At 31.2% G+C, this 24,552-nt stretch overlaps 3 protein-coding genes across 10 annotated transcripts in view; 1 reads left to right on the top strand and 2 right to left on the bottom strand.

Annotated features, from left to right (window-relative positions):
• Nucleotides 1–24,552, bottom strand: part of LOC131941710 (LYR motif-containing protein 1) — a 29,857-nt gene that overhangs the window by 2,727 nt on the left and 2,578 nt on the right. Inside the window, exon 1 of one of the 4 annotated variants that reach the window (XM_059301152.1) lies at nucleotides 5,442–5,555. The exons of 1 other annotated variant lie outside the window; for it this stretch is intronic. In XM_059301152.1, the coding sequence (XP_059157135.1) occupies nucleotides 5,442–5,453 (12 nt within the window). In that variant the 5' untranslated portion in view covers nucleotides 5,454–5,555. Of the gene's footprint in view, nucleotides 1–347; nucleotides 372–543; nucleotides 669–5,441; nucleotides 5,556–24,552 lie in introns of those variants that run through there. 2 more of the 4 variants (XM_059301153.1, XM_059301154.1) reach the window with 2 other exon arrangements.
• Nucleotides 40–14,614, top strand: LOC131941708 (SUN domain-containing protein 1). Of its 2 annotated transcripts, XM_059301144.1 has the most exons (21): nucleotides 40–148; nucleotides 863–1,334; nucleotides 1,938–2,072; nucleotides 4,373–4,405; nucleotides 4,570–4,732; nucleotides 4,903–5,017; nucleotides 5,305–5,847; nucleotides 6,736–6,762; nucleotides 7,345–7,660; nucleotides 8,074–8,135; nucleotides 8,505–8,602; nucleotides 8,863–9,093; nucleotides 9,223–9,309; nucleotides 10,116–10,159; nucleotides 10,524–10,716; nucleotides 10,990–11,166; nucleotides 11,265–11,349; nucleotides 11,981–12,096; nucleotides 12,416–12,583; nucleotides 12,755–12,847; nucleotides 12,954–14,614. In XM_059301144.1, exons 2-21 carry the CDS (start codon nucleotides 1,138–1,140, stop codon nucleotides 13,059–13,061), a joined length of 2,991 nt encoding a protein of 996 aa, XP_059157127.1. In that variant the 5' UTR covers nucleotides 40–148; nucleotides 863–1,137; the 3' UTR covers nucleotides 13,062–14,614. The 2 variants fall into 2 exon arrangements, with proteins under 2 accessions (XP_059157127.1, XP_059157128.1); XM_059301145.1 differs by lacking the exons at nucleotides 40–148; nucleotides 863–1,334 and adding an exon at nucleotides 2,381–2,410 and having other exon boundaries at nucleotides 1,973–2,072.
• On the bottom strand, nucleotides 14,838–23,118 carry LOC131941709 (meiotic recombination protein DMC1/LIM15 homolog). Of its 4 annotated transcripts, none has more exons than XM_059301146.1 (14): nucleotides 22,999–23,116; nucleotides 19,921–19,974; nucleotides 19,593–19,637; nucleotides 19,210–19,260; nucleotides 18,881–18,979; nucleotides 18,476–18,558; nucleotides 17,926–18,020; nucleotides 17,604–17,676; nucleotides 17,391–17,482; nucleotides 17,052–17,125; nucleotides 16,458–16,572; nucleotides 15,588–15,648; nucleotides 15,150–15,266; nucleotides 14,838–14,978 (listed from the first exon to the last, which is right to left on the bottom strand). In XM_059301146.1, exons 2-14 carry the CDS (start codon nucleotides 19,972–19,974, stop codon nucleotides 14,909–14,911), a joined length of 1,029 nt encoding a protein of 342 aa, XP_059157129.1. In that variant the 5' UTR covers nucleotides 22,999–23,116; the 3' UTR covers nucleotides 14,838–14,908. The 4 variants fall into 4 exon arrangements, with proteins under 4 accessions (XP_059157129.1, XP_059157131.1, XP_059157132.1 ...); XM_059301148.1 differs by having other exon boundaries at nucleotides 23,028–23,113; XM_059301149.1 differs by lacking the exon at nucleotides 22,999–23,116 and adding an exon at nucleotides 22,162–22,181.

Genomic DNA, 24,552 nt, shown 5'->3' with positions numbered 1-24,552 from the left:
GGCTTCCCCCTGAATCTCACGCTATAAGTTTACAATAAAAAAATAAACAAGATGGCTGCTATAGTAAATAAGCATGGTTTCATCTGTTGGAAACATTGCTAGTCTTCATTTATTACTGAAAAGTTTTAATTCAATTGTTTAAAAACACGTACATAAATGAAACATTTTTGTATTATTTAAAACATAAATCCTCCTCAAAATGTGAAATAATTATTAAAATTTAAGGAATCGCCTGTTTTTCACATTACTAGTCCCGGGCGATTTTACGTAGGCCTACCTAAAACGAGATTACCAAACTATACTATAGTTAACTGTATGTAAGAGTATGTATAATAATAGTATAGTACTTATATACTAGTATATACTATACTGTTATAGTATAGTATAGTATAAGTCTATAACTATAATAATGTCAATGTAGATATTAAAAAGCGCATCATAATTTTCGAGCATTAAAAGTAAAATAACATAATTTTTAGCATTTTTTTAAGTAACATCAGTCATCATAAATTTAAAACTTAATATCTGGAAACTAGATTCTACCATCAAGGACGAGGGTCAGTTAACAAAACTACTGAGCAGAGTCATTTCTTTCATATTTGGTAGCAGATAGACAGAACAGTTGTAAATATTGCTGGTTGGATTGATTTTAAAAAGTAGATGCTTCCTGGATTAAAAAAAAATATTTAAAAACTTAGACTTTTAAAATACTCTACTAGACTAACTCTAATAATATATTTAGATCTATATATTATGTTCTAATAATTATGCATTTTTATTGTGATAATTAGATCTACAATTTAGAATAGATATTAGTCATTAGATCTATCTAGCTAGCTAATTCTAGATATCTACTATCTAGTTCATCAATCAAATTCAAATCACTTTTTGCCCACTTGACTGTCACTGTGTGTTTGGCGTTTGGACTGCTTCAGTGCTTGCTTGGCTTGGTTACGTTACATTTACAGTTTACACTACACAAGTATTAGAATCTACAAGACGTAACAAGAGTAACAAGAAAATACAACCATTTACAATTTACAACAATAACTTTAATATATTAAGTACCGGCGCCGGTATGAATGTGTTGTGCTGTTCAAGTCCTGTGAATTACGCAAAGAAATCTCTAATTTTAGTATGGAAAAGCGTAAAAGATCGTCAATAAACGTGAAGCCGAAATCGAAGCACTTTTCACCTGGTAGTGGTAGTTACCAAACATCTCAGTTAGATAGAGATCTAGATCTAGAAATTGAAGAAGTAATCAGAACTTCACAGAGGTCAACAACAAAAAATATTCTAACTCCACATCATCACTGTCACAGCCTGAGTCACAGGTAGGTAGATCTAATTCTGTAATTCAACTAATGACTAATTCTAGTCTAGTAATAGTAATACTAATTAATAAATAATTATATATTTAATAAATTGCTAAATTGAAAATTGGTCAGGTAGACTCCAGGTCTTTTAAAACTAGGTGTTTAACAAAAATATTGGCACAGCAGTCACTGTCACAGTAGTACTAGTAGTAGGCACACAAATGCTGGAAGTGGAAGTCATATTCAATGAATATTTTATTAACTCATTGATTCATTATTAATTCAATGAATATTAATTCAATATTAATTTATCGTTCAAGATGTTTTAGCCAATATTGCTTTCAGAGACTGAGTTAATGTTAACTAAGTAAGTCGAGCATTTCCAGCAAGAAACAACCTCATTCAGCTCACTGATATTTCTACTGATAATGTATTGCATTGCTCTATCATTGCTTTTATAACACCCCAAATAAGTTAGGCTAAGTTGAAGAAGGTATGACTAATAACCTAATACAGTGAACATTTAAAATATGAAATTTAAAAATTAAATGAGTAGCACAATCAACTCTATTAACTACTGTTTTACATTTTACACAGTAAAACTATTTTCTTCCTACCCAGGCTCTCTCCTCAAGTGGTACCTTCAGGTTTAACCTCAAGAGAAAAAAGAGACTTCAATGAACAGCTGCATGCATCCTTCTCATCTGATTTAAATGGCAGCATTGAAGAGCTACTATGTGATGAGATAGATGACATGTGAGTTAAAAATTACATCACTTAATTACAAGGATCTAAGCAATGAGAACCTTGTAGTTGTAATTATCAGGAGTCGATGAGCTAGCTCTATGAAATGTATACAGCCAGAAAAATTAACTGAGTTTATACAATAAATAACCTGCAACCCTGTTATTTAAAAAAAATATTTGCCTTTTATCATGCAAAAATGTATATTATAATTCTATAATCTAATTGTAACAACCACAAAACAGATAATTATTAATTGAATAAAAAACCAATTTGTTGTCCGCATAATATCCACTTAAAAATAATTTTGTTTAATTTAGATATTAAAACAAGATTTCAAGCAAATTCAGGTAAATGGAAGGAACGAAATACCATATAGAATTGCTTTTACTTTTCTTTCATTCCAGAATTACAAGAAGATTTTAATGCAAATTTGGAATTTTGGGCTGATTAATATGTTGAAATTATAACATTATTATATACACACAAAAACACAAATATTCTCTTTGTCAATTTGCATTATGAATTGCTTATGTAGCAGCATCGTTTATCAATGTAACTGTAACTATCATTTAGCATGTTCTATTTATCATTGCTTGGTGCTAATTATTAAAAGTGAAATTATTTTTTTAAATTAACTAGAAACAAAAGATATTAACTTTTTTACATATTTGTATAACAATTGAAAACTATTTTTATTATACTAAAGTTGATGATATATTTGCTGTATGTTTTTTAACCCAGATATGATGTTCTTTAACAAAGCTTTGCTGGGGGCTTGCTCAATTTAATGTAAAAAAAAATTTTATGTTTTAAAAACTTTTTTTTAATATGCTTTTTAAAATTGATTTTCTTAGCTTAAAAACTATTTCAATTAATATTAATGTAACTGTCAAATTCTAAATTCTAGGGAGTGTACACATACAAATCGCTATTACTATGTTATGCAAATTGATATTTGTCAAAAGAAGTAGAAATTTTAAGTAGTAATCAGCTTCAAGTCTTGAGGCACAAATGCATTGTGAAATGATGACATAAAAATAGATTTGTCTTCTTTTCACTTTATTACAATCCTGATCCTGCTAGAATATCTGACCATATTTTCTCAACTCTCTACTGTTTTTCTTCAAATTTTATTTCCCCTTAATAAATTTCCTGTACTACAATCCCATTGATGGCTGTATATTAATTCATATTGTATGGCAGTTTTTAGCAAGTTTTCTCCAGAAGTTTAATTATAATCAATCCATTCACCTGCACAGTTTTCTTTTAAAAGTTTTTATTTTGTTTCTGTGGCAGTCACATTTTCCAGAAAAAGTTGTTAACACTACGCTCATCCTTCCTTGATCTTATCCTGTCTGGGTGGAAGGTTATGATGGGTTGAAAGATTGTTCTATAAATATTTTTTAAAAATCTACTATTTTAAAACATTAACTTTGATAATATGTACAAATACTAAACTCAAACCAGCAATATATCTTCAAATTTAAAGCCTATTAATGTAAACAGTTTAAAACGTTGCCTGCACACTAAAACATAATAATTAAATAATAATAATCAATAATTAAAGAAATCTTTTTGTGGTTGACAGTTTTAAATTAAATTTCCAACTTCAATTGTCTCTCAGATTTGTATCTCATTAATATAGTAGTATAAACAAAACAGCATGTTGATCTATTAGTATATTACAGCATAACTAAATATTTTTGAAAGATGTATATCTTTCAAATATATCATTATTAAACCAAATTTAATTTTACTGAAACTGCCTAACACATTTCAATGCCAGTTCTGTTAATTCTCTTAACACGTTTTTTAGTAAAATATTTTCTGTTTTCACATAATGATAATATTTTTTAATGTCTAAAAGTAATTGTTATATTCAATTCTTTACGAATAAGCACACTAATTTTGCCAATAAAACATACAAAGTTACAGTTTTTGAAAGCTAGCTAAACCAGATTATATACAAGTTTTCATAACACAATTTGAAGAAAAATCAAAGAATTGATGCTAGGCATTAAATTACTAGATAGCACACTTACATATTACTATACTGATTGGCATAAATCTTGAATGACATCATAAAAGTGTAATTTTATTGTCCTCTTAAACTCTAATGTAAACAGAAATAACTCAGGTGCTATTCCTTCCTTATTAAATAATGTGATGGAATTGGTGCTAATATTTAAGTTTTTACCCTTGACAGATGTTTGATAAAAGTTGTGCAAGCATTTTTATATACTTTTACTATTTGTGAGTTTAGCAATGCCTGTCTAATTACCTGAACATGTTTTACTTTCGTCCATTAGATTACCAAAAACAGACTATACTTATGTGAGAACGTAAGTCCATTTATCTTTTCTTTGAAATGATAGTACATTATGTATAAATCATAATATTATATATCAAAATAGATTAAATTTAATATTTGGTTGAGTGAATTTAGAATTAAAAGTCATTGTCTTATTTATTTTTTTAAAATAAATTTTAAACAAAATTTATTTAGAGCCACATACAGCCCAAAATACCTAAGCAAAACCAAATACATCAGTCCAAACATGTCACGGCGCAAGATTCGAGCTATGAACACGTCGTTCTTAAGTGAAGATGATGATTCAGACTCGTCAAGTCAGTTTTTTGTGTCAGAGAGTAGCAAAACACATACAGAGGTAATTGCTTTGTTTCTCAATGTACATCTTTCATTATAATATTTTAAATAATTAAAATTTTTAAAATCTTTATCTACTAGTGTAGAAATGAGGTGTGCAGAGACTTTGAACTACTCATGTTATACAGCTGATGGTTCAGTCAAAAAAAAATCTCTTGAACTTTATCACAGGTATTCCTGGAGCAACCGGTGCAACAAAACATGCAACAAAACAGACGATCCAAAAATAAACATTTGATTTTTACCTCAACGCCTATGACACCACATGCTGGTCATCAAATATCAAGTACAAGATGTTCATTACTTTTTCACACACCTTAAACTTATCTTACACTTTATCTTAAACTCTATTGTTGAATTAATTTCATTTATTTAAAAACCTTAATCAGCAATATAAATTGTAATTGCAGAATATATTTCATAAAAATCAAAACTAGATTTACCATTAACACTGTCTATATTACTGTAAGGCTTGTTTTTGCTATTTAATATATACCTTATTATGTATAAAAATTTATTTTGAATCCCTAATCATTATTAAAAAAAGAAATAAATCCTTTTGTTTTCTATCAGCTAATGATCACTACTATGACGGCATGCTCCTGCGCTCTGGGAGTCACATTAAAGGTGTGAAACGCTTAGAAGGCAGACTAGCATCTGAGACACCATCCACTTCTGGTGGAGCCAGTAACATGCTCCGTTCTACTCACCAAATGAAACATTCTGAAGGCAGGCTAGCATCTGAGGTGGCATCCACTTCTAAAGCAGATAGTAATTTCATCCGCTCTGCTCACCAAAGAAAAGGCAGATCTTCTCAAATTGAGCTAGAGGACTTTGAGAATCAAAACACCAACAAAACTGTAACCACTGTTACTACCACCACCACAACCACGTATGAAGAAATTCTAAATGAGGATGCAGCCAAAAAAGGAGAACATGATACAAATAGAAGGTCAGAGGTCATGCATGACTGGGATAAAATCAGTTCACTTGATGCACCATCTACTTCCAAGAGAACCTCAAAAGTGGATAAAAATTACGAGTCCAAACTTAGAGCAGATGAGCTGCAGACTGAAAAGAAACAGAAGCAGCAGTATAAATTAAAGCATTTCTTTGGTAAGTGGTACAGATGATTATATCCTTGTATTTTTTGCTGTAGTTTACTTTTTACTGAATTAGTGGACTCTTATAATAACCTTTTTACCCCCCTCATAATATTGTAATCATATGGAATTTCGTCTTACATGCCAGCACAATAAAGAACTAATTTTTATCATGTGTATCTAAAAAATTTGAATTTGTGGGAGACAACCTCATTAGCAATTTTTTGTAGACGGGTTTGCCAGTGCCTTCCATGAAAGTAAATTAAAGCACTGTCCAGCTCTTTATTTTTTTTTGCCTTAGAATTTTGGGTTTTTTTTAGGTTTTAGTTATTACCACCAAATCGGGTTTTAAAATACAGCTGAATTAAGTTTTAAACTCACTGTAAAAAATTTTTTTTTTAAATGTGATTAACCTGAATTGCTCTGCATAAAACTTGATCTAGGAGAGTGTTGTTAAACTATCTATTACTTCTTTCATACAAATTTTTTTTTTTAAACATTGGTCTTGTTTAGCTAAAAAACAACATCTTACTTGTCAACACCAGTACAACACAATGTTTGAAAAGGTTACATCAAACAGCATTATCTTCTAGAATTCATCCATTTGAGTTGTAAAACAAAAAAATATTGGTGGAGGGATTTGGCTACTTGAAAAGATTAACTTAATAGTAAAGATATAATTATCTTCATACAGATAAGCCTGATAAGCAACTCATCCAATATTTACCTATTTTATTTGATATAAAAGCTACTTTGTATTTGTATTTCTTTGTACTAAGGTCCTGTTAGCCAATTTTTTATCTACAATTTTTTCTAATCTGGATCTTGTCTTCACCTAGAATTTCTATCTTTATTTTTTATTTGAATCTCTGCACTTGTTATCTAATTATGTGTCTTTCAGGTTTGGACTCAGATGAAGATTTCTCAGGTAAATATTAGCATGATATTTTAAAGTGATTTATCAAGTCTATGGACTTATGTAGAGTATTGGTGGATTTATCATGTCTATATGTGTTCTGTATGTATTCTTATATGTCTCTATACCTATGTTAAGGGTGGACTTGAGTATTTAAGTGGCCCTAGAAAATAATAGAAGCAGCCATATATGGCTTAAATTTTCTAATATTACTGCACCATTCTTCATGGATCATCAGGATTCTACCCAGTCCACCCCTGTTTGAGTTCATTTCTTGTGGACATGGGATGTCTATAAATTTGTATAAAACTACTTGTAAACTCCTGTGCAAATGTGTAGTTTTTTTTCCTGTATACTTTTATATAAAATATACACTTGTTTGCAGTATACAATATGTATGGTTTCTTTGTCAATGGACGATATTCAGATTGGTTTACATTTTGTATAGAAATTTAGTATAAATTTTAAAGTAAGGATTACCTTTACTTCATCTAATACGACAAACTAATCCCTGTTTCTTGATTTAAACTTTCTTTTAGTTAAACAATTTTTCTTTTGTAATTGGTCACTTATTCTCTGAATCCTCAATTTCAGATGTGGATTTTACAGACACACACATGAATAAAAGATCCCAGGGGTCACATGTGCAGCAGACGACAACCACACTGACCAACACTTTGAACAACAGAAGATCATGGTGGCTACTCACTTGGTTTTACTCACTCATTTCAAGCGCTGTTACCACAACTGTAACAACAGCAGGCTCCACTGGTGCTAAAACCATCAGCAAGAGCTCTTCTGTATTAGTCGGCGCAGGCAGATGGACAGTAACCAAAATTACAGACCTTTTAACTTGGGTTGTCCATCATGCAGCCACCCTGATTGTGTGGGATATTGAAGCCAAAAGGAGGTCAGTATGTCTTATAATTAGTTTTTTAGTACTCAGAGATATCCAATAATTTTGATCACATACACTTGTTGATGTAACATCTTATTGCTTTCAGTTTTGTTTTGAGTTCTTCTCAAATAAGTAATGAACTACAGTTACAATACAAATGAATTCTAAGAATTAAATTTACTTAGTTTTGTTCATTAATTGTATCCACCATAAAATATCTTATTTCCTTGTCACATTCTGTTTAATTTTTAAATTGTGGTTTATTTCTAGTAAATAATTTTTAGAAAAAATAGTCATCGATTTTTATAAAAGTGTTTTCCCTTAGCTTGTCTATACAGTAGGGTAAAAATGGTTTTGACATAATTTACTAATTAATGATGTTTAGTTTTATTACTTAATTCAAACATTATGTTTTTGGTCCACAGGAGAAATTGGTGTTTCTGCTGCTGTCCCCTGTTATTACTGTTACCATTTTTATTACTTGGAGGTAAGTCATAATAAACAAGGATGAATGCTAATTTCAAATTTTTAGTTTGAACTACAGTTGATAACCTGGGACGGAGTGGTCTAGCAGTAGAGAGCTGGACTGCTAACCCGTAAGTCTCGAGTTCGAATCCAGGTTGAAGTCAGTAGACCATCCCTGAGTCCACCCAACTCTGATGGGTACCTAACTCACGTTAGGGAAAATAAAGGCAGCTGGGCATAGTGCTGACCACACTATCTCTTCATATGCCGAGGTCACAGAAACAAGTGAACAAGTAACACTTGCCCCATAGACCGTCAGGTTAGAAAGGGAAACTTTACTTACTTTTACAGTTGATAACATTTGAATGGACTTGATTCCATGTACCCACAGGCTACTATTCTCATGTGCTGTATGAAGGTGGTAGATCTGATCTTATGCCAATTTTCTGGTCTCATCTCTCAGCAATCTCACCTGGTCAGTCATATCAGGTGAGTTTACTTATCACATAATGTGGTTTGAATTCAGTTACATGCATTATCTAGCTAAGGGATTAAATTTTCAATTTTCTTTTAGACAAGTATATGATATGGATGATTTGCTAATAACTATAACTCATTGGTGAACACAACAGATTCTTATGCATTATCAAAAAGTATTTTCAATTACTCAATTTATGGCTCTATATCCCATAACCACCTTTAAGTATGGCATAATTATGGCAACTGTTTACTGTTATTGTTTTATCCAGCCAGTGGAGCCACCAGTGGTAATTCCAGCCACGACCTCATCTGAGCAGGTCAATATGACTTTTATTACCCAGTACATGCAACAGATGTTTGTCCAAATGGCTGCAAAACAAAAAGATGACAGACCAGTAGGGATGACACAAGAACAAGTTGAAGTTTTAGTCCAGACTTTGCTGGCCAATCAACGGAAAGCCTTTATGGCCGAGTTGGAAGACAGAATCAAATCTCTTAAGGTCTGTGATCCTAATTGTGTTTTTTAAACATACTTGAGTTTTTGTGGCGGTTATAATTTTAGTAATGATTTTTAGAAAATGTTGAAGGAGTTACTTTAGCTTTTTATGTTATTTTTGTTGTTTGAGCAGTTGCTGGTTGAGGGAGATACTAAATCATTAGATGTGAAATTCAGCAATTTGGATGATAAGTTCAGCTCATCTGACAAGTCTCAGCAGGTTTGTTATTACATGTTCATTTTTAACTGTTATTAACTGTTAGATAGCCTACAACTCTATAATAAGACTGTATATAAATGAATTTAGTTCTCTTTTAATTAATCTCACCAAAGAAGCAACAAGATTAAGAAACAACATATAAATTGTAATTGAAAATATTTTTCTGATTCATTCTCCTCTTCATTAAGCTGCGTTCACATTTATGATAGATGAAAACTTGGTAACATTTTTAAAAAAATAAACAAATGAGTAAAAGCCATGGCTGTGGAAACTATCTACTCAAATTAAACAATATAGCAACATACTTATGTTTATTTACTTTTGTTATAAACTAACCTATACTTTCTGATACTTCCTATGTTAATTTTATTCTTTTCTAAATACTATTTCAGTTTTAGATCAATAGAAAATGTGGTCAAGATATTGAGTACATGATTGCTAAACTAAGAGTCTTGGTGTTTTCCCCTTGCAGGTGAACTTTACTTCACATACCCATGGACCGTCAGGTTCGAAAAGGGGATTTAATTTTTAAGCACTGATGGGTACCTAAATTGAATTTAGAAAAGTAAAGATGGCCAAGCATAGTGCTGACCACATAATCCCACCATACACATATTGCTTAAAATTTTGCATTGTGGATCACCAAGTCAGACAGAGGGATGATTTACTTACTTAATTACAAAATTATTGGTGATTTATTTTCATCCATCGAAATTATGAAAAAAGTAAAACTCCTCGAACTATTGATTTTAAATTGTTATGGAATTTCAAAGATTACAAAATAACAAAGATTTATATCATCCTAGGCTCTAAAGGATCAGTTGGACCAACTTTTAGCTACTCTAGAGAGGTAAGTAACCTTTGCTACATTTTGTTTATATTCCTAAAAGGACTATCATATATATGGAACCTTGATTTTAACTTATGCTAGTGTCTGTCTAGATCAATCTATGAATTTTAAGCAGATTATCAAATTGTGTTACTTCCTCTATCAAGATCTAAGATTTTGTATGTTTCATGAGATCTAAGACTTTGTATTCTCCACAACTCCATATTAACTCTGATTAGTTTCTGTATTAAAATCTAAGGCTATATGTTCTATATTTTGTATGGCGCTGATTATTGTTTCTATTAAGTCATAAGATTTTGATCTACATTTCTCACAGCCCTGATTAGTTTCTCTATTGAGATCTAAGACTCTCTTCTTCCTACAGCTCTGGCATGGACTTTAAGAAACAGGAAGCTGGTTGGCTGTCATCACATGAAGCCCTGCGACTGAAACTGCAGGATCTGGCAGAGGAGGTGAAAAGCCTGTCCTCCAAAAATGCTGCGCTGACTGCCATGTTGAGTAGCTGCTGTAAGAACAGTTCACTCATACATGCTGAGGTTATTTCCATCTTATCTCAGGTACTGCTCTAGTCAGTAAAACAAAATTAGTTTTCTAATAATGCAATTTTCAATTCTGTGTTATTAGTAATTTTGGAATTCTGTGAAAAGATATCTGTTGCTCATATTTTGTATCTCTCACAGTCTTTAGTACCTTAGGTCTAATGAGCCATTAGCATAATTCTTTTCGTAAGCCGTTGTCTTTAGCTTTTTAAATTTAAAAAAAAATGTATTCATATTTTATAAACTTGCTATAAAAAACTAAATCATTTGGTTTAAAAATTTTCTAAACAGCTTGGTGCACATGAGAACCAGTTAGCCAGTTTACTTGCAATGATAAATAGAACAGACTTTGTTGAGAGAGCGGAGATGGAACAAGTTACTCAACAGATATTGGAGCAATTGAAAGTACTCTTGGCAGACAGAGATGTTGCTTCTAGCAATGGAATTCCTGTTGAAGTGGATGAAATGGTTTGTTACTTTGTTTTGTTGACATCTTACAATATGTCAGATGGTCCAGAAGTTTTCTTTGAATTTACATTAATCTTTACCTCCTGTTTTTGTAACAGAAAATCAAATCTATAATTGATGATGCTCTCATGAAATTTAGTGCTGATCGTGTTGGAATGCCGGACTTTGCTTTAGAATCTGCTGGTAATGTTTTGTTGCATATAATTTAATAATATACTTTGCTTAAGTCCTTTATATTAGTTGAATAGGTGTGAAAAGTCTATGTAATCATACTAAACATTTTTTTTTAAATCTTTAAAAAAATATGGCGATAAAATTATAGTTATAATTTTAAAAATTAAATTACACTCATTTTCATATTTTTGTATTGAATATAAGTTGTTGAAAAGCCGTTAAGAATTTTCTTATCAATTCGAATATTAAAAAAAACAACCTTGAAGTCATCCAGAGTGGCCAGGGAAAGTTAAATAATGAAAGTCACAACTATTGTTGTCTATGATAAAATACACGAAAGCGGTAAATGTGGTTTATTTATATTAAATAATATAACATCCCCTATAACCACAACACCCTGACTCTACTAATCCAAACTAAAAGTAGTTCTAGCTAAATTACTATTACATTACTAGTAATTATTTGTTTGAACATTTATAGCCTTAATAAAACAAAAAGTCATTTTGTACTTATTTCTCAAATGTATAAAATTAAAATTTTCAATTTTGGTTGAAAAATATGCTTTCTGACATCAACCATTTAGAAACAGCTTTCTAAGCCTATTGACCTAACTCACACAATTTCTAATCCAAATGTTTAGGTGGTAGTGTTTTGAGTGTCAGGTGTTCAGAAACATTTTATAAACAGACAGCTCTAGTCAGCATTTTTGGAATACCGCTTTGGTACACTTCTAATTCACCTCGCACTGTTATTCAGGTTGGTTGAGTGCAAAGCATTTTAATTTATTTATGTTGAAATATATTATTTTGTAGTCAGACTTGGTTTCATATATTTTAAAAGTAAATTAGCCTTAAGCTCAAAGTGAGAAATCTCACACCTTTCCTGTATAAATTATAGAGGTCTGGAATTATTAAGATCATTAGTAATATTTATGTTGTATATTCTAAAATTTCTTACTGTGTATGTAATACATGCAAGTGTCACACACTCTTAATTGTATGCATGAAATAGTAGCTTTGTTTTTTGTTTTTTAATCAATTACACATTGTTTTTTTAACCAATTTTGTTTTTTTAGCCTAATGTTCATCCTGGCGAGTGCTGGGCTTTTAAGGGAAATTCTGGCTACTTGGTCCTGCAGTTGTCCCACCCTATCCAACCAACAGCCTTTACTATGGAGCATATACCTCGCACCTTGGCACCTAAGGGAGACATCAGCAGTGCGCCTAAGGAGTTCACAGTTTTTGTTAGTGTTCATTTTATAAAATAATAAACTAGCTTTTATTGCAATTTTGTTTAATTTATGTTTATAACCTGCTAAAAGAAAGGAACCGTTTAATTTTATTTTTAATATGAATTTAGTGTAATGATTTTTTTTTTTTTTTTAAATTCTATTTTGTTTGCATTGCTTTTGTAGGGCCTAAATTCAGAGAGTGATGTACAAGGTGTAAATTTGGGAAATTACACTTACGAAGACTCAGGGAATCCTATCCAGTTATTTCCTATTCAGGTAATGACAAAAATTTTTGTTTCTACTGTGGTTTGTTTTTTCTTAATATTTTTCTTAAAAATGGGAAATTACTTATTAATATGTCATACAAAATCCTTTATTTCAGAATCTCAATCCTGGAGTATATCAACATATAGAGCTCAGAATCCGCAATAACCATGGCAACAAGGAGTACACTTGCTTGTATAGATTTAGAGTGCATGGAATACCCTGAGCTGGAACTTGAGAAAAAAAAGCTGTTAACTTTCCCTGTTAAATTAATTGAGAGGTTGTGAATACTTACATTTATTACCCTACTATATCTGCATTGAGTCTCTATGCTGTTTAATTGACATTAATACAAGTTGGTTTTTTTTGTGTAGCTTGCTTAAAACATTTCAGTCAATGACTCAATTGTCTCTAATAGTTTGACCTCATATTTGGTAAAAAGTGCACAGAGTGAATCTGTGCATGTATATTCTTGACAGGGTATCTCTGTTGATTTCCTCACTATCTGGGTTCCAGGTAACCTGTTTTCAGGTCGCCTCACCTGTGGAGCTGCTCTACTTCCCTAACTAGGTCAGGGGGTAACTCAATCAGGTTATCTCACCTGTGTATCAGTCTGTCTTCACACCAGCAAAATGATCCCCTGATATTTAATCATCCCACCTCTTCAGGCACTGCCAGGTGCAAGACTAAATATACAAGGAACAATATTACACTATTCATGTTTGATACAGATGTATCCGTATTTATTTATATTAAAACGTTCACTTTTTATATTATTAGTGTTACATTTTGTGGTTACCTATTTGCATATAATCAAATGTTAGACATGTACAAAACTAGAATATGTCAAACAACTTAAGGTAATATGCTTTTATATATTATCAAGTTTTGCTTTTACATTATTACATGCATTGTAATCAAATGGTGTAATAGCTATTCATTTAAGTTTATTTATTTACATTAATCAAGTATTTATCAATCTGCTTGTCATTTTAAACATTTTATTGTATTTACCAATAGTCTTTTTATTTACTCTTCTGTTGTGTTCCAGCAGAAACACTGCCTTACCTACCTCTAAATTTTAGACATCTTTCCAAGGAGAGATAACTTCATGAAATGTTAAATAAATTAGGAACAGAAAACAAACTGGATAAAATTGATAGTGTTAAAATAGGAAACATAAGGCAGCAATTGAAAATTGTGCCTTGATTATGATGTAATCACCATTTTCCCCCTAATAATGCAGGGTTAGTATTAATCAATATTATGCAATCTATCTGCCCTTGGATTTCACTTTTTTTTTTTAAAATCAGCTTTGGTTTTTTCCCCTATACCCAAATAAAAAAACAGAACAAGGATTGTGAACCTTATTTAAATAGTTCTCTGAGTAGAGAAATTAATTGTGCAATCAGAAATATCTTGCTTGAATGTCACAATAATCCTTCCACAGCTAGTTCTTGCCTAAATGTTACAATGTAGGTTGCCTAGTGCTAACATTTTCCCTTGTTTGCACCTCAGTAGTGATAAAGTTAAATATTTTTATTTATTTAAGGCAGCAGTTTGAGCAAGTGGCATGCTATAGCTATGATTGTTAAATGAAATGGTTTTTTGTTCAAGTTTTTAACCTAAACCTAAACCTTTTTACAATTTTAGAACTTGATTTCTCATAGCTCTACCACTTTATCAACTGTAATTTTTAACTGTTGTAATCATTTCTTGGTGCTACCAGTTGAATGCAGCTGTATTACATTTTATTAAAGCAATAAACCACACATTCACTTATTTTGTGTCAGATTGTAAACTTTAATACCTAGATACAACCAACTTCAGGCTAATTCCTAGTTTGTTTTAATTTTACATTAAACACTTAGTAACAATTAAAACATGCCAAACTGGAAAACTAATTGCTTCTGTTTATACACAAATATACATTTCTTAGATGTGTAAAAAAATGCTTAAATTTAAATAATTTAACATTTTTAAAATATATATTTAAATATGTATATACACAAATTTTAAATAACAGCCATGACAGAAACACAATAGGTTTGACAAAAATGGAATTGGTGTTTCTCAATCTTTAGAATCGATTATACCACCACCACTGATTGCAAAGCTGGCTTCATTTTCTGCAAGATCAGGGCTGTAAGAAAATATTAAAAGTTTAGGGTCATTCATGTCTATGATTGCTGTGTTATATAGTCACTGCATTTGCTAGGAAGACTTAAGATTGTACAAACCAGTACACTGGTAAGCAATAAACTATTATGTTATAAATATAAAAAGCATCACTATTATAACATGCATAATTTACCTATCATAGATTTTGGCAATCCTGTTTTCCCCTCGACCTTTCCTCAACATTAACCGAACTGTTGAAGCATGTGCTAATATGTGACCTCCAATTGGTTTTTTTGGATCTGCTTGAAAGCTTAAAATAAAAAACAATCTTGTTAATAACAAGTCCTATATATATTTCTTATATGTGTGTTAAAAAATGCATAAATAATTTAACATTTTTTTAATATATATATATATATATATATATATATATATATATATATACACACACAGACTAGCAATACTGAATGTATTTATATTTCGTTAAGTATATAATTTATTCTGTTATTAGTACACATCAATTGGTTAGGTTGTTCAATAAACACCAAAATACAAAAAGTTATGTCAAGAAAATTACAAAAATAAAATGTGCAAAAAGTAAATAAATTGTGAGAAAGAGAAAAGTTCTCACGTCATGGTGGCACCTGGGTCTGCTGTCATCTGATTGGTTACAAAGCAAGCAACATTGTATTCTATAATTTATAAAATAGAAAATCAATTCTTATTTTTATAAAATGAAAGCATTTTCAATAAACAGTTGCAGTAAAAGTAGCAAAAAGAGTAAATCTAAATGTCATTTTTATCAGACAAGGGATAAAACACATCAACTTTTTTAGTGTAGTATTTTTTCATAACTGTTATTTATATATTTAGCTGCTTCATCTCTAGTAAAGTAAAGTTTCCCTTTCAAACCTGACGGTCTTTGGGGCAAGTGAAGTAGAGTTCACTTGTTTCTGTGACCTCGGCATATGAAGAGATAGTGTGGTCAGCACTGTGCCCAGCTGCATTTACTTTCCCTAACATGAGTTAGGTACCCATCAGAGTTGGGTGGACTCAGGGACGGTCTACTGACTTGAACCTGGATTCGAACTCGAGACTTACGGGTTAGCAGTCCAGCTCTCTACAGCTAGACCACTCTGTCTCTAGCTAACTTAAAAATTCAGATAAACAAGGCTTGTCTGTCAAACTCTACTCATATTTCAATTACCAAAAAAAAATGATTACAAGTTAATAACAGTGACTACTAATCTTTCTTTTTTTACAAGCTTTTTTAGGTTGCAATGTCTAGGAAAGTGAGTTTAGATTAAATCATGTAACTTAAATTTTACCCAATTCTAATATTGATTTTAACTTTCCACATAATATTATATATATTAAAATTAAATTAGTAAATTAAATTAGTAAAAACTAAAAGAAATTTATATTTTATTCTCATTTTTAATGCATTTAAAGGCTTATTTTCATAATGTTTTATACTTGATTGATTTATAAAAAGAAATACCTTCTGAAATTTTCTGCAGCCTTGACAAAAGTTGAGCCAGTTTCTGTTGCCTATCAGCTAATTCTCCTCTTCCACTGAAGTCTACCCGGAAAAGTGCCATAATGGAATCGACTATCTAAAAACATTTAACATTAAGATCAAATGGCTGTACTTTACTAAACATAAATAATAATGTTGTGAGTATATAGCATAATTTTACATAATTATAACAATGTTTAAGATCTTGTAATTGTATTAAATATATAACCTGTTTAATGAGAAAAATAAAACAGAGATCATTGTACCATTATTCAAAATAAGGGTTGTCCATGAATAAAAAAAACATTAACAAAAAAATGTATTTAAATGATAAACTTTGATTCGGTAGAACTGGAGGTAGGAATTTTTAAAAAATAATTAAAGTTTTAACAACTATTGCAAATATCAAATCTGTAAAACTAGTAAAAATCAAATAAATTTTGTAAAACGTAATACAATAAACAGTGAAAAAAAAATGTAAATGTGTGAACAGCAAGGTATTAATCCAAGAAACTAAAGAAATTTGTACTGCAAACAATAATGATGAACCATAATGCTCACATATTTCACACTCACCAGCATTTTAAACACTCCAGGCTCTTCATAAAATTTGGCTGCTACAAAATCTAATAGCTCATACTGATGTTCACCTGATAATTTGGTACATGTTACCTTTATTGTATTAGATAGCCTTGAGGCACTTCACACTGCTGTGCTTATCCATTTGTATTCACACAATGCATTTTTTCTTGCAGGTATGTTATAATTGTAAAAAGTACACATAACGTATTTTTCAAAGCAATTTATTTTATAATAATTGCTTTCATGATAAAAACTAAAAACTGTCTGCTTTATAGGAAATAACCATTAAAATTAAGTTAAAACACCATAGGTTATTTTGTTACAAGTACTTACTTGTATAAGCTCTGGCATATAAAACATTGTCCAACACAGCGGACTGATCAACATTGAATCTATCTGCAATGCTCCTTAATCTGTCTGGACGACTACGAGTTTGGTTATGGTAAATTTATTTAACGTTAAAAAACATGACAATGTAGTGAGTTTATGGCAAGTTTTTTTTAAATAGTCTATCACTAATTTTTTTTTACCCATTACAAAGGATACAAAGTGTTCTCTGTGTCAATAAAAACTACTTTTCCACCAGAGTACCCATTAGCACCAGGTATCTGAGTTGTCACTGAAATCAAAAAATATTATTTCACAGCTAAAGCAATATTAAAAGCTAAATGCTACATTGTGTTTTTTTTTGCTAAGAATATGTATCACCTGGTGCTTAATCCAACTTTATTTTAAGAAGATAAGGTTATTAGAAAATTATATTAGTAATTAAATTAAATTATGAAGCAAACATTGTTAACAAAAACTTATTGATTCCTTCACAAAGGGTTTGAGTAGGCAACTTAACAGTTGTAAAAAAAATACTGACCACACAATGTATGTGAAAGCTGTGTTTTTCCAGTTCTAAATTCACCAAAAGCTTCAGTTATAGCCATACTTTCAATACCACCTCCTAGTAGCTTGCTGGAATTAAAGTATTCAAAACAAACTTATTATAAAAATAAAAAAAGATTGAATGATTTCTCACTGAAAGAAATTGATAAATATATAACTTTTTAACAGTGAGATGAAGGGTTGACATTGAATTCAGCTAGGTTTTTACTGCTTCATAAAAAACATTTCATGAGGCTACTAGAAAATAAAACAATAATATTCAGGATTATATTTGATTAAAGTACAGTTTATATCAGCAATATCAATCTTCAATAACTGCTGAAATTATTTCACATGAAATCAAATTATTTTAGCCTAATAAATGCAAAAATTTCTTATCTTAAAATCTGCTATTTTTAATTAAAAACATTAGTAGGCCTATATATTCTTATTTCATTATTGTTCAAGCTGACATGCTTACATTTGTTTACTAGATCTACATCCTAACATTAACAGTTGAAAGACCGATAATAAGAACATCTTACTCTAACTCCTGGCTTCCTGTAGACACTTTAAAAACTTGCTTTCTTTTAACTGAATATTCCAGAGCAGTAAGGAATGCTGAATCCTAAGTTGTCCCATTTGTATTTCATTTGAAATTAGAAAAATGTATTAATGTGACTTGTATATTTGAAAATAATTTATTTTGATTAAAATTGATTTATAATTTATAAATCTGACACACTTTTTAAAAAGTTGTATTACATGTATATAAAAATTAAATATAAAATTATTAACTATTATAAACTAAACATTTGAGAAGTTAATTATTTTTTAATGTATCAAACTCTTGCAAAATAAAATCAAGATTAATAAAAATATTTATTCAATTCTGTTCAATTTAAGATGAAAGAAAAATAACTAAATATGTGAAACAAAATCAAACTAACCCCACAAAGTTTAGCAGCAGCTTCTTTAATCTTTTCCATTTTGGCCTCAGAGATTCCTTTAATGGCACATAATTTTTTTCTTGTGTTCATTTGTATTCCCTAGAAGCAACATACAAAAGAAAATCTTTATTAAGACAATTGTGCATTATTTTTTAATGTCTGATTATTTTTTAAATGCAATTTAGTCAAAAATATAATAAACTTGTGCATGTTAAATATTAAAACAATATTTACCTATAATGTATGAAAAACTAACAATTTATTGAAAAATAATGCAAGTAAAGAAAGTTTAAAATAGATAGCATCATTTATTCATTTGAGTCAACTACCTTAATTGTACAAATTCCAGACTGTTTCAGCTTTTTTATATCTGCAACATTCTGAAAAAAAAAGTTAGTTTCTTAATCATTTGAAATTTTATATTTATTATTATCTAGTATCAGAAGAAAATCATGAAAGATTAAAGTGATAAAATGCATTGCTATAAAGGAAAACCTAAATTTTCAAAGGACGAACTATTTCATGTGCCTATTGTTTTCAATAAATTATTTAAGTATTTCACAACTTAATTTGTTTCATTTGAAAACAAGCTGTTGTTAAAATTTGATTTTTTTTTTTACTAAAATGCATTTTATAATCTATATTTCATAAATGAATTTATTTATTTTGTAAATAAAAAATAATAACATAAAATCTTGAGTTAAAAACTTACAATGCCATGATTCTGTAATAAGTCAATATCTTGAAAAAAAGACTCCTGCAAAAATACACCAAAAATATATTTAGTTGCTTCTTTATTATTTTATAATAAGAACTGAATGAATTATTATTTGAATATATTTAACAAATTTTTTTTTAATTACAAGAAAAAAATAAGGGATAAAAATATATTTAAAATGATATCATAGCATTTATGAATATATATATAAGGTTTTAATTTCTTCTTAGGTAAACAAATTTTTAAAAATGACTAGGCCTACATACTACATATATGATAAAAAAATATGGATATGTACTATCACTAAAAAGTTGTAACTTGCCTCATCATCATCTTCAATATCAGCTAAGCGCTCTTCAACTACTTGGTCTTCCATCTGTGTATAGTATAATTTAAAACATAAAACTAATATACCAGACTAAAGGTGAGTATTTTACATAATACAGTTTTTTTTTCTTTTAGTCAATAAAAGTAATGCATTTTATACCCTTTTTCTTATTAACATTATAGATTCTGTGGGGTTTTTTTTATTTTCAAAAGAGGAACAAAGATATTTGCTAAAATTTGTTTATAGTTATAATATAGATCTAAATCTAGTAATAATAATTGACAGCAAAAATTTAAATGCACTATACTGTAACATCTAATATGCCTAATATATTAATAACAGTCAATATTGAAATAGGCCAAACTAAATAATTTAGGGTGTCACTCTTTTAGAGGGAAGGTGTATTCAGCGATGTAACCAATCTCTGAATACACCTTCCCTCTTTTTTACAGGGTGTAGGGGGTGTAAAGTGTTGCAGTGATGGCAGCAAAAAATTCAAGTGTTTTCAAGTTTTTTTTTAATAAGTTAAAAGACCATTATATCTAAGCCCTGATCAATCGAGTAAACTCACCATAGTATTAGTAAGCCTACATCAGTATTTTGTATCAAAAGTTAAGGCGCAGATCGAGTGGTTTTTTTTTTTTTATTTAGTAAAAAACTAAAAATAACCATGTTAAAATAAGATATTTAAAAGGTCTCGTAGAATGTGTTTGTACTGTCTTGCATCATAGGCCTAGTGGTCAGCACAACCATGAATCATTGAGTCTAGGTCAGCGCAAAAGCTTTCTGTCGGTTTTTGTTTTAAGGAAAAAGCTGAGTTCCATAAATATGGAAAAGTTACATCTCTATTGAGGGGTCGGCGTGGTTGAGTCAGTAAAGCTCATGGTTGCTAAACCGAAAAGTCTCGAGTTCAAACCCTCGGGCAGATGAGGCTCGTTAGCTGGGGACAGCCACTCTTCTAGGAGAGGCAACTCCAAAATTAAACAACTGCTGCCTTGTAGTTTAATCTTGGTTGGACAAAGGCTATGGAAGCAAATCCAAAAAGAAAAGCAGGCTGAAATCGGAGTCAATGGCCTCAGTGGTGCAAAACCAGTTGACACGTAATGCTTAATTGTGTTGGAGGCGTGGTCGAATCGGCAAAAAGCTCATGGTTGATAAATTCCAACAAAAAGTCTCGAGTTCAAACCCACCGGCAGATAAATCTCAATCCCCTTCAACACTAATAATTAAGAACGAAGAATAAGAAGACATCTCTATTGGAGATGATCCTATAAAGAACCACAATGGTAAAGTTATATATAAGGCACAGCCAAGGGGTCGTACATAAATTACATCATATAAATATTATAAACGAGATGAATTTTACCGAACCACTATCGTCATTAATAGCTAGACAGTCACACTACAAATGACATCAAAAAGATCAGTCTACAGACCCACCCACCTCTCAAATACAAAAATTTGACACAAATATAATGAGTATAGAATCTACTTCTAGATCTATTAAAATAATTAAAGCCTTGACATGAGGTAACTTTTTCGTACATTACTTAATACTAGCCAATTTTACGTTTTTGTCATAAATCTAGATTCTAGATCTAGAGTCTAGAGTAGTCAGTCTAGATCTATTCTAATCTAGAGTTACTAAAGTTTGTAAGTGTAACTAACTAACTAACTAACTTACTAAACTAAAGCGATAGATTACCAAATTTTCATATCTCATACATTTTTTAAAGTCTTAAAAAGTAGGGTAATCTATCGTTTTGGGTACGTAAAATCGCCCCCGGCTATTAATGTACGAAAACGTTACCTCATTGTCAAGGCTGTAATAGAAGTATATTGTGTTATGTTTGTGTCAAATATTATAGATAAATAAATAATAAACCTAAATCAATGGCTAAATATATCAATATAGGCCAGAAATTAACTTTAAACAGCAGTGTCTGCAAGCAAGATTTGCTATATAAACAGCAGCCATTTGTAAAATAGAGTGACTTCCGCCTGAATCTCGCGCAATAAGTCTTATAAAAATAAAACTTTAACAAGATGGCTGCTATAGTAAATGAGCATGGTCGCATCTGTTGGAAACATCGCTGGTGTTCATTTATTACTGAAAAGTTTTAATTCAATTGTTTAAAAACAGGTACATAAATGAAACAAGGAAACATTTTTGTATTTTTCAAAACATAAATCCTCCTCAAAATGTGAAATAATTATTAAAATGTAAGGAGTCACCTGTTTTTCACATTACTAGTCGCGGGCGATTTTACGTACCTAAAACGATAGATTACCAAAAGTAGAATCTACTCTTAAAAATTCAATGGAGACAAGCGAGTTGACGAGATTCCTTCCATAGTGTTGTTGTCATGGAATAAAAACGTGCTTTTTAGATTTAGACCGTAAAAAAAAATAAAAAATAAAAACTTAAGCCTAAAATTAATTTAGAAATTTTATATTTTTAGAATAAATGCTATAAAAGTTGCAAATCCAGAGAACTAGAAAATAATTTGTTGAGTTTAAGGCTACATTTCTATTTATTTTCATCAAGCCTAAGTTATAACCGGATGTTTCACTTTCGTAAGACAAATATTGATTGGCTGTACAGTAACTTAGTGATCGATAACTATTTGTTTACAAAACTTTGCAGATCAAGTTTTTAAATAACAATGCAAATTAAAAACCCCATGACCTAGTTTTCTATTTTTAGCTTACAATGTGTACAATAAAATGTTTGTCGGCCTATCCAATAGCAGGATGCCATTGTTTATGTCGCCATTACACGTGAAAACCAAATTGTTTTTGCTTTTTTTAAAATTTTTATTTAGTTACCGAAAATATTAAAAACATCAAATACGTCCAATCTTTAGTAAAGTCCGAAAAAAACCAGACAGACAGGATTTTATATTTTATAACCATATTAATTGTAACTACGTCGTGCAAGAATTTTAAATTAATTTATACACTATACACTATACACCTCTCAAATACCTTTGTTTGAGACTTTTCTCGCTTGTGTCCATTAGTGAATTAGATTCTAATTCATCATTTTTTTTTTAAATATAAGTGTCTCACTCTCAAGTCTCAATAATCAATTGTCTCACTCAATCACTATCCATTCAAAGCTTTGGCGAACAATGCATAGATTTTCTAATACTATTTTTAATTTTTAACAATTTTGTCGTCTGTTGTGGGCTAAACTAAATTTCAAATTAGAGTTATGTAACTTACGCGATGCTTTTTTTTTACTGCTTAGACCTAGCATAATTTAGCATGCAAAAATGAAAAACCTGTTTCATTACCGCTTTTAAAAGGATGTATCTAGTCTAGCATCTCTCGTACTAGTTCTAGATGTCTAGTATTATTAATTACGAGAAAAATGGCCCGTTGAGGAAGGATACACCGGGCGCTAGGTTGATAGTGCTGTCTCTTTTCTCTAAACTAAAACCAACCCACCCCCCCACACACACACACCACCCCCCCCACCCCCACCACCCCACCCCACCCCCACCCCACTCACCACCACCCCCCCCCCCCACCCCCCAACCCCTCCCCCACCCCACCCCCACCCCCCAAAAAAACATGTCTACCGTCCCATTCAACGAAATATAATTATATACTTTTTCCAGTGTCCGCCCCCTCCCCGAAAATTTTACCCCCGCCCCCGAAAATTTCAAGTACCCCCACCGCTCTCCGGGGAGGAAAAAGTCTGAAAGAAACACTGGTGTCGCGCTTAGCCACTACGCGAAGAATTGCATTAAAGAAATTGCGAGAAAACCACTTTTTAGATTAGACACATTAATTAGGCGGTAATTTTATTATAGAGTATCGATGAGGAAACCACCGCCCCACCCCCCCCCCCCCCACCCCCACCACTCCCCACCCCCCACCCCCCCCCCCACCCCCACTCCCAAAAAAACATGTCTACCGTCCCATTCAACGAAATATAATTATATACTTTTTCCAGTGTCCGCCCACCCCCCCCCCTCCCCGAAAATTCTACCCCCGCCCCCGAAAATTTCAATTACCCCCACCCCTCTCCGGGGAGGAAAAAGTCTGAAAGAAACACTGGTGTCGCGCTTAGCCACTACCCGAAGAATTGCATTAAAGAAATTGCAAGAAAACCACTTTTTAGATTAGACACATTAATTAGGCGGTAATTTTATTATAGAGTATCGATGAAGAAATTTCTTTTGAGTTGTGGAGGGGGGGGGGCTCAGACGTTCTTACGCGGGGGGTGGGGCTTCGCCCCTACCCGAAGAATTGTATGCAAGAAACTCTTCACGCAAACCATTAAGATTAGACAACATTTCCTTTTTATTCAATGTTTACGCGATAATCAATGACGTCATATAACTGTGAGCACTCTCTGGGTTTGAGATTATTTTCTACTCTGTGCTAAATGTGTCGACGTCATACTTCGTTTTTCGAAATACTGTGCATGTTTTTAAATTCCTTGTGTTTTCTCTAGAGCGTTCTTGTCAGACAGATAGATACATAGAGAGACAGCGAAACTGTTATTATAGATTTAATGTTTTTAAAAAAGTACTATTAACTATTAATGATCGTGGGGTGCAGAGCGGGGGGTGGGGGGGGGCAGTATGATTTTGGCCCCTTTTTGCCTAGGTA

The sequence above is a fragment of the Physella acuta genome, unplaced genomic scaffold (genome assembly GCF_028476545.2).
Source record: "Physella acuta isolate Inbredline_101_S28 unplaced genomic scaffold, ASM2847654v3 ptg000370l, whole genome shotgun sequence".
In the NCBI taxonomy this organism is placed as follows: domain Eukaryota; kingdom Metazoa; phylum Mollusca; class Gastropoda; family Physidae; genus Physella; species Physella acuta.
The sequence above is the reverse complement of the archived record's forward strand: the minus strand, read 5'-3'. Positions and strand labels throughout refer to the sequence as shown.

Bases quoted from the DNA above. Each gene is read 5' to 3' on its own strand.
- LOC131941709 (XM_059301146.1), bottom strand. From the start codon at position 19,974: ATGGAAGACCAAGTAGTTGAAGAGCGCTTAGCTGATATTGAAGATGAT. The intron at 18,021-18,475 runs GTAAGATGTTCT...CTTTAATTCCAG, and splicing joins ACAGGAAGCCAGGAGTTAGA to CAAGCTACTAGGAGGTGGTA. The intron at 17,483-17,603 runs GTATCCTTTGTA...CCAAACTCGTAG, and splicing joins ATTGACACAGAGAACACTTT to TCGTCCAGACAGATTAAGGA.
- LOC131941708 (XM_059301144.1), top strand. From the start codon at position 1,138: ATGGAAAAGCGTAAAAGATCGTCAATAAACGTGAAGCCGAAATCGAAG. The intron at 11,167-11,264 runs GTTTGTTACTTT...TTTTTGTAACAG, and splicing joins CTGTTGAAGTGGATGAAATG to AAAATCAAATCTATAATTGA. The intron at 12,848-12,953 runs GTAATGACAAAA...CCTTTATTTCAG, and splicing joins TCCAGTTATTTCCTATTCAG to AATCTCAATCCTGGAGTATA.